The sequence below is a fragment of the Cebus imitator genome, unplaced genomic scaffold, assembly GCF_001604975.1.
Source record: "Cebus imitator isolate Cc_AM_T3 unplaced genomic scaffold, Cebus_imitator-1.0 Scaffold327, whole genome shotgun sequence".
NCBI classification, from domain to species: domain Eukaryota; kingdom Metazoa; phylum Chordata; class Mammalia; order Primates; family Cebidae; genus Cebus; species Cebus imitator.
In genome coordinates, this window is record NW_016107642.1 from 950,473 (window position 1) to 960,617 (window position 10,145).

Sequence of the window (10,145 nt, forward strand, 5' to 3'; positions counted from 1 at the left end):
CAAAGTTTCTATCATCTACAGAATTTAACACTACAACCCCCTAAACTCTTCCCCTAAACTTTCAAAGTTTCTATCATCTACAGAATTTAACACTACAACCCCCCCAAACTTTTCCAAGTTATTTCCCATACCAATGAAAAAACTTCAACTCTAAAAGAATCTATTTTGTTCTTCCTTTTCCCCCTTAGGAGAAAGTAAGTGTAAAATTATCTCTTCTTCCCTGACTTCCCGTCATTCTTCTTGGCTGCAAACAGTTGGGGTCTCAGCGAGGTGTGGGTCCATCAGAATTGAGGTGTTACTTCTTTTGCCTTTGGTGATCTTCTAATGTCGTAGGTTCAGCTTCTTCAGAAACAAGCAAGTTTGGTGGGGCTAAGAAACAAAACAGGACTTCATCTGTAAAACTAATAAAACAAAAAGCAAAAATCAACACTGCAGCAGTTTCAAAATAATGATAGCACTTGCAAGGAAAAGTGGCATTTCTATAATATAACATAGCCTGTAACTCTAAAATCACATGGCTGCTCGAGCCAAATACATGGCATTTTCAGGAAAAGGAGGTTAAGAAAAAACAGAAAATGGTTTATTTAAAACGGGCTTTATAACTTCAGCTTCTCCAGGGTGTCAACAAATTAACAAATTAGTATCAGCAAACCAGAATCCAGCACCTGAAAAAGTCGAATGCAATTAGGAGAAATCCCCTAATTAAAGGCTGAATGTGATACTCAGTAGTCTTTATTCAAATAAATGAATAAAATAAGAAAATACATACGTATTTATATGTATGTATACTCACAATGATAAAAAGTACTTAATATGGTTAATAAAATAATGGATTATTTTATCTAATTTTCTCTATAATTTTGGTTTCAAATTTTCTGTTAGTTACGTTTTGTTTGTTTGTTTGTTTTTTTTTTAATCAGAAGGGGGTCCTGGGAAATTGGTTTCTCTTTGGAGTGCATCCATCTTACCTTCGTGAAATCAGTGAGTTTACGCTGGGTCAATGTTGCCATTCTCGACTGGCATACGGACTCTCTTGCATTTATAGCAGGCCTTGCGCCGTGGAAAATTCAAGGCATTACACCATGGGCAGCCCCACCTCACTGGGCGGGCACATGAGGCAGGCTTCTGTCGCTGGGATTCTGAGGCCTTTTTCCTTTTTGGTTGCTTGACCTTCTGGCCCTGAGGCTGGTGGTGTTTCCATGGGCTACTTTTCACATCACGGCTCTTGCTATCCTCCAGAAGGGTTTCCTGGAGCCTCTCCTGATCTTCTATCTGGCTGTTGCTAAACCTCAGGGAGGCTGTGCCCTGGGGAATCACTGGATCTTTCTTCAGGCTGTGGCTGTTGCTGTCCCCTAGGGGGACCATCTCCGTGGGTATCACTGTATCTTTCTCCAGGCTGTGGCTGTTGCTGTCCCCCAGGGGGACCATATCCTGGTAAATCACTGGCTCTTTTGTCAGACCATGGCTGCTGCTGTTCCCCAGGGGAACCAACTTTTGGGGCCTCACTGGATCTTTCTCCAGGCTGTGGCTGTTGCTGTCCCCTAGGAGGACCATCTCCGTGGGCATCACTGGATCTTTCTCCACGCTGTTGCTGTCCCCTAGGGGGACCATTTCCTGGTAAATCACTGGCTCTTTTGTCAGACCATGGCTGCTGCTGTCCCCCAGGGGAACCATCTTCTGGGGCATCACTGGATCTTTCTCCAGGCTGTGGCTGTTGCTGTCCCCTAGGGGGACCATCTCCGTGGGCATCACTGGATCTTTCTCCAGGCTGTGACTGTTGCTGTCCCCTACGGGGACCATCTCCGTAGGCATCACTGGATCTTTCTCCAGGTTGTGGCTGTTGCTGTCCCCTAGGGGGACCATCTCCGTAGGCATCACTGGATCTTNCTGTTGCTGTCCCCTAGGGGGACCATCTCCGTAGGCATCACTGGATCTTTCTCCAGGTTGTGGCTGTTGCTGTCCCCTAGGGGGACCATCTCCGTGGGCATCACTGGATCTTTCTCTAGGCTGTGGCTGTTGCTGTCCCCCAGGGGGACCATCTCCTGGTAAATCACTGGATCTTTTGTCAGACCATGGCTGCTGTTGTCCCCCAGGGGAACCAACTTCTGGGGCATCACTGGATCTTTCTTCAGGCTTTGGCTGCTGCTGTCCCCCAGGGGGACCATCTCCTTGGGCATCTCTGGTTCTTTCTTCAGGCTGTGGCTCTTGCTAAACTCTTGGGGAGCTGCACCCTGGTGCATCACTGGATCTTTCTTCAGGCTGTGGCTGCTTCTGTCCCCCTGGGAGGTCATTCCCTGGGGACACTCAGAACTTTCCTTTTGGTAGTGGCTTCTGTTATCCCCTGGGTGATATACCCACTGGAAATTCTCAGGATATCCATCCTGGCCATAGCACCTCTGGTCCCACAGAGGAGCCATCTCTTCCTGGGACCCCACTGTGGCCCAGAGACCAGGTGGATAAGTCCCTGAAGGAGGCATCTGTGGTGCAACTGCTGCTGCTGATTCCATTACCACTGGGGGTGGTAGAAGTGTTGAGTTTGGCAGTCCCACTGGTGAAGGCACACAGAATGGGACTGGATGTGGGGGCTGCATTGGCAGAAGGGGTTGCATGCCCTGGATCCAGCCACTCTGGGCTTCAGGCATGTAAAACACAGCTGCTGGGGCTGCTATCTGGGCTTCTGAATGCGGCATTCCCTGTGCCTCTGTGGCCACTGCCTCTCTCTGTTCTGCATTTAAACAACAGTCCACAGGCGCATACTGGCCAGCTCCCGGACCAGGTACAAAATTCTGAGGCATCGGATAGACCTGCATGGATCTCTCAACTTCACGCAGCCTTCCGCATAACCCATCACGCTCATTCAGCGCCTGCTGCAGGGCGGCCTGTGTGAAGTGAAGCTGCGTTGCCGCTGCCTCACGCTCCAGGCGCAGCTGCTCCAGCTGGGAGGTCAGAGCCCAGGAGGCCGCCTGGCGCTCCTCCACATGCCCTTGCAGCCGCCGAACCTGGTACAGCAGCTGCTCCCGTTGCCTCACGGCCGCTCGCACACTCAAAGCCAACGCGCTCCAGGTGCAGGCCCTCTTAATGGACCGCGGCACGTTCGGGTCGGCCACAACGGCCCGAAGCCCGTCCTCTACCTCGTTCCACGGCCGCGAGCGGAAGGCCACATAAAAGGCTGGGCCGCCCCCATTCATGTGGACTTCATCATTAATGAATTTGATCACATCACTGTGGCGAAACCCGCTGGCGTGGTACGCAAAGTTCACTGCCATGGCGGCTGCGGTCTAGTCAAGTAGCTGCCTCACGAGTGTTGCCTCGGCTGCGGCCGCCGCTTCCAGTACAGGCTGCTGCCGCCAACCAGTCCGTCCCTCCCCTCCCCTCTCAGTCTTACTTTAGTCCTTGCTCAGTCCTGGCCTCCTCCTTGGCCTCCTTCCACCCTCAATCCCTTGTTCTTACAAAGAGCAAAGCAGACCCGCCATCACCACGGCAAACCCTGAGGCAACTCTGCAACACGCCACAGAGAAAAGCTGAGTCATGCTGCAAGGCCTGCTGGGACCCGCAAAGCCTGCTGGGACCAGCTTCCTTTGGCACGGCACCACGCCCCCATGTGGAGAATCGCCAGGTGGCTGAGCTGGGAGCTGTAGTGAACCCAGAGAGGGAGGGGGATCCGGCAGCTTTTTGGAGACAATAGAGTGGTCATTTGCACACCCGGAGTGGACCATCAAACACAGACACACATACACACTTCTGTTCTGAAAGGGAAGGTGGGTTAAAGGAGCTCATAGAACTTCTGGGTGGGGTTGGGGGTGTAGATGGCAAAGAATAAAGTTGCAGGGCTCCCAGTTCAGGGAAGTGAATAGGGTACAAGCTGGTGGAGTAGATGCCCTTGTTGGGGCAACAATGGGAACCAGGCACAGTTGTATACCCTGTACATGAGTGAGATAAGAGGCTGGCAGTTTTAGAGGGATTACAAGATTCAAACCACAGGTGAAGTCTAACCAGGGACACTAAAAAAAAACAAAAACAAACAAAAAAAAAAAAACACCACTACCATGACTGAGTGGATAAGATGGAAAGGGAAGGCAGACCAAGATGTTCTGGGAAGACAAAGGGCTATCAAAAACAGGAGGCCACTACTAGGATACATGTCCTGATTCAGTGAAAAGGAGGAAAAGACATTTCAGAACTTAGCCTGGTCAACCTAAAAGGAAGAAACTGAAGCAAAGTTGATGTAAGTAGTGAGTTTATTTGGGCCAAGTTTGAGAATTATAATGTCAGAGTATCAATTTAAGTTGTCCTAAATATATATTCCAATTGACAGTTACAAGTATTTTTTAAAAGAGAGATCCCGAATTATTTATTTAAAAAATTACATTAAAAGAGCATAACCTATCAATTAGCTATACATTATTTGTATTATAAATTTTAAAAACATAAAAATAATGGGTAAGACAACTTGTCAAAAACAAAATGACTTTAAATAATTGCCCACAGACATGGATAAAGAGGATATGATTAAAGTCCCATACTTATGTGTCTCTGGAACTATACACCTCACATGGTTCAGACTGCTAGATATTTTTGTTTTCTCAGCATCCTGGAATGGAATGCTCTGATGAATGATGAGACAATGTGTGTGAACATGTGTGAGAAAAGCGAATCCTAGTGAAGATGTTGGATCTCAGATGTTTCTGAGGGCTTTCAGAGGATACCAAAAGCCATATGAAGAGATTTTCTATTATAGTGTGGGGGAAGGAAGGCTGCTGTTTGCTCAGTTCCTTCTCTTAGGCCTTTCAGTAGCCATACTGTCCTTAAGCCTCCTGCATAGTTCTTGCCTCACTCACTCTCACAGGAAAGATTTTCTCTTCTCAACTTTAAAACTAAATTATTCTCCTGTGGTTTGAATACCAGCCTCTCCCATCTCCTCAGTCCATTCATAGCTCTCCATTCTCTTCTCTGTTTCAGCCTCTTCTCCTTCATTGGCTCCTTCCCCATCACAGTATGATCATGTTCAAATTTGTTTCCCCACCCCCTGCCCCCACCCAATAATGCAACTTTCTTCTAACTTTACCTTTCTGTAACTTTTGTCTCTTTTAACTGATACCTTTTTGAAATTCAGTCCCCTCTTCTTCTGTGACACCAAACTCTGCTGATTTTCTTCCTTTCTATCTGCTCCTTCTTAGTTTCTGTATGCTGCTTGCTGTGCTTTCATTCACACTTTAAATATTGGTGTCTTCCTGAGTTTTGTCCTAAGACCCCTCAGACCGTAGACTACCGCTCTTATTCCAGAGATTCTGTCTGTGGGATCTCATCTATTCTCTTGTTAAAAACTATCATCATTAATTGCTAAAAGTTTCCAAAACTTTATGTCTAGTTGTGCTTTGCCCCTCAAACTTGACTTACCTAACCAACCTCCTACAAACTTTCACATGGATCTTGCATAAGAACCTTATTCTCCACAAATCCTAAACTCATCAATGCTACTTTGGACAAATGGCTTGTCAAGTTTCTTAACATTTCTGAGGATCTACTTCCTTAAAGAGTTGTTGCAAAGATGAAATAAGAACATATATGTAAATACCATTTTTGTGATTTCCCATATTACTATTAAATAAAGTGAGACTTAAGCTGGAATTTGAACAACAGGCAGGATTTAGGTGAGGACGGAGAGAAGGAAAATGAACCAGAAATTGATAAAAGATGTTTTTCTATTATTTACCTATAGGCTGCCTGGCCAAGACTTGTACCAGGTCACCCTGTTCTGCCATATCCAGTTGAATTGTATTGCTCAATTCATAGGAAAGCTGCCTCTTGTGGTTTCATTCCATTATTATTTTAGAAGCTGTTATCTGGTCCCCCACCTACCTGCCTTCTACTTTTCAGCTATTTCCATGGATGCTCTTTGCTAGAGGTACACATCTGCTACCATTAAGGAGACACCATGTGTGTGCTGGCGTTTGTGATATTTCCAGGTTCTGTGTTGCCTTCTGGGTGCTAAAGGCTTCATCTGTCTCTGATTAGAAATGAAACATAATTTCTATTTTAGAATATACAGAAATATGAAAACATTAGGAAGATATAATTAGGGTAAATGATTTTGTATATAATATTTTCTTAGTAATGGAAAAATCTAATGTGACTCAGAAATATGTTTAAAAACTAATGTATTTATCACTCTATATAGATAAACAGATAACAGCTTTCCCTGAAAATAATATTTTCATACTTGGATGGTTCAACTTGCCAAGTGTTGAATAAATAGAAGGAGCAGCACTGTTTTGCTGGACATATAAAAAGGTGCTCAGGTGTAAGAGTAGCAGTTATCAATATTGCCAGCTCTAATTTCCAAATTGACAGTAATCATTTTTGCATATTAAGTGAAGGTAGAAATGATTTCCTATAAACTAATGCTAAAGTTGCTCACTGATTATCTTTTCTATAGTCTTTTGCATATTCATCTTATAAACAATAATAATGGTGCTAATAAAAAGTTTTTCTTCTGAGCTTTTTATACAGTAATAAATAATGAATAACTTTTTAGCATTTACAATGTGCTAGGCCCTGTGGATACTTTGTGTGCATTATCTAATGCAATCATCACCACAACAATGTGAAGTAACAGTATTACTTCCATTTTTTAAATAAGTAAATTGGGGCTTAAGAGAGTGAAATAATATTTGTAAGGACCCACAGTTAGTGTGTGGGGAAGCCAGAATTAATACCTTGATTGGCCTAAGTACAAAATCCATGATCTTAACATTAAATTCTACAGCCAGAATGACACTTTTCCCCATAACTCTGAGATTCAAGCTAACAGAATCAACATACTGTAGATGTGATAATACATGTGCAAAACTTATACTGAACAAAAATGTCTTTTAATCTAAACCCAAGAAGAACAAAACTTGCCTATAACCTATTAGGTAGCCTAAGTGTATCTAAAAAAATGAGTCAAATGATGAGGCGTGATCAGTTTGAAACACAGAAAACAGGAATCAGAGAGTACAAATTGAAACTGGTATTACAAGCCTGTCCAACATAAAAGATGTTCTAGCCAATGGATGTGAACATTCCAGTCCCCTAGCCAGATCTATCTCTGTAGTGATAGACGCATTAAGCCACAAAAGTGCCATGACAAAAATCTATGAAAATCACTCAAACAAAATCCCAGTTTTTCTCATTACGTGTTGACACGTCTCCTCATAATTATATGATCCAGTATAACTTATAATTATGGAGGAAACTCAGTAATCATTATCCTATGTGCTGCAGTCTTTTTGATGGTTATGATTATTGAAAAAAAAAAGCTAACACTCGGATTTATACATTGATTCCTTTTGCATTAAACTGCTATAAGCTACTCTCTGAGAGATTGGTATCATTTAAGTATCTGACCAAATTGAGCATCTTACATATGGAACTGAGGAGCATACCCTGGTATCCACACTAAGGTACATCTACCCTAGGAGACAACTCTGTGTCATGATTCACAAAGTCACAGGTTTACTTTCTTGATCTAGACTGGTCAAGATAATCATTATAATTTCATAGAGGATCAGATATGTGATGTTATTTGTAAGAGTTCTCATTTGTTGAAGGCCTTTCAAAATAGGTGAAATTACAAATAGAGGTATACCTCGGAGATATTGTGGGTATGGTTCCAGACCACCAAAATAAAGTGAATATCACAATAACGCAAATTACACAATTTTTTGTTGCCTTATGCATATAAAAGTTATGTTTATCATATACTATAGTCTATTAAGTGTGCAATAGCATTGTATAAAGCAATGTATATGGCTTAATAAAAATGCTTATTGCTAAAAGAAATGCTAACAATCATCTGAGCCTTCAGTGAGTAATACCCTTTTTGCCAGTGGATGATATTGCTTCAGCATTGATGATGGCTAACTGATCAGGGTGATGGTTGCTGAAGGATGGGGTGCCTGGGGAAATTTCTTAAAATAAGACAATAATAAAGTTTGCCACATGAATTGACTTTGCCCTTCATCAAACATTTCTCTGTAGCATACAATACTTTTTGATAGCATTTTATCCACAGTAGAACTTCTTTCAAAATCCAAGTCAATCCTCTAAACTTGCTGCTGCTTTATCAACTAAGTTTGTATAATATTCTAAATCCCTTGTTGTCATTTCAACAATGTTCACAGCATCTTCACAAGGAGTAGTTTCTATGTCAAGAAACCACTTCTTTGCTCGTGCATAAGAAACAACTATTCATCCTCCATTAACGTTTTATGAAATTGCAGCAATTCAGTCACATCTTTAGGCTCCACCTCTAATTCTAGTTCTCTTCTATTTTTACATCTACAGTTACTTCCTCCACTGAGTTCTTGAACCCCATAAATTTATCTGTAAGTGTTGCAACACCTCCTTCCAAACTCCTGATAATGTTGGTATTTTTACCTCCTCCCATAAATAACAAATGTAATTCTAGAATTGTGAATACTTTCCAAAAGGTTTTCAATTGACTTAGATCTGATTCATCAGAGGAATCGCTATCTGTGGCAGCTATAGCCTTACAATATGTATTTCTTAAATAAGATGTGCGAGTCAGAATTACTCCTTGATCAATGGACTGCAGAATGAATGTTGTGTCAGTGGGCATGAAAACGACATTCATTTCCTTGTGTACCTCCATCAGGATCCATGGGTAATCTGGTGCATTGTCAAGGAGCAGTAATATTTTGAAACGAATCTATTTTTTTCTGAGAAGTAGGTCTCAACAGTGGGCTTAAAATATTTGTTAAAGCATGCTGCAAACAGATGTGCTGCCATTCAAGCTTTGTTGTTTTATTTATAGAGCATAGGCAAAGTAGATTTGGCATAATTCTTAAGGAACCTAGGATTTTCAGAATGGTAAATGAGCATTGGATTCAATTCGAAGTCACCAGCTGCATGAGACCCTAACAGGAAAGTTGGCCTGTCCTTTGAAACTTCAAGCCAGGCAGTAACTGCTCCTCTCCAGCTATGGAAGTACTAGATGGCATCTTTTTCCAATATAAGACTTTGTCTACATTGAAAATCTGTTTATTATAGCCATGTTCATCAATGATCTTACCTAGATCTTCCGGCTAACTTGCTATAGCTTGTACATCAGCACTTACTGCTTCACCTTGTACTTTTATGTTGTGGAGATGACTTCTTTCCATAAACTCATGAACCAACCTCTGCTAGCTTCAAATATTTCTTCTGCAGCTCTTTTGCCTTTCTCAGACTTCATGGAATTGAATAAAGTTAGGGCCTTGCTCTGGATTAGGCTGTGGCTGAGGGGAGTGCTGTGGCTTGTTTAATCTTCTATCCAGGCCACTAAAACTTTCTCCAGATCAATAATGAGGCTGTTTTGCTTTCTTATCATTCATGTGCTCACTGGAGTAACACTTTTAATTTCCTTCAAGAACTTTTCCTTTCTATTCTCAACTTGACTATCTATCTGTTTGTTGCATAAGGCCTGGATTTCAGCCTATCTCAGTTTTCAGCATACCTTCCTCACTAAGCTTAATCATTTCTGGCTTTTGATTTAAAGTGAGAGATGTGCAAATATTCCTTTCACTAAAACACCTAGAGACCATTATTATTTATTAACTGGTGTCTCTATTACGGAATAGAGATACCTCCAGAGAGAAAGAAGGAGGAATGGCCAGTGGGTGGCACAGTCAGAATCCACATGTCCTTTATCAATTATGTTTGCCTTCTCATATGGGTACAGTTTATGATGTCTTAAAGCAATCATAATAGTAACAACAAAGATCACTGATCACCGTAACACATATAATAATGAGAACTTTTGAAATATTGTGAAAATTACCAAAACGTGACAGAGACACAAAATGAACTTATGCTGTTTGAAAAATAACACTGATAGACTTGCTTGATGCAGAGTTGCCACAAATCCTGAATTTTTGAAAAAAAAAAAAAAAAAAAAAAACACAGTGTCTGTGAAGTACTATAAAGCAAAGTGCAATAAAACAAGGTATACCTGTGGTAGCAAGTGTACAAAAAATAAAAGTTTGGTTACTTGCTATAGTACTACCAACATTCTACTAAAGAAATACGCCTCCATGATGTTCTGCCACAAGAACTGACCTTGTATATTTAATGAGCATTAATTTAATTAATTTTAAATTAAT

At 41.8% G+C, this 10,145-nt stretch overlaps 1 protein-coding gene across 1 annotated transcript; it reads right to left on the bottom strand.

The window, feature by feature from the left end:
• Positions 1 to 987: 987 nt before the first annotated feature.
• TEX13C (TEX13 family member C) lies at positions 988 to 3,266 on the bottom strand. The gene is given in 2 exon segments (XM_017504726.2): positions 988 to 1,886; positions 1,889 to 3,266. Coding segments are annotated over 2 exon segments (2,277 nt in total).
• Between the last annotated feature and the right edge of the window lie 6,879 nt (positions 3,267 to 10,145).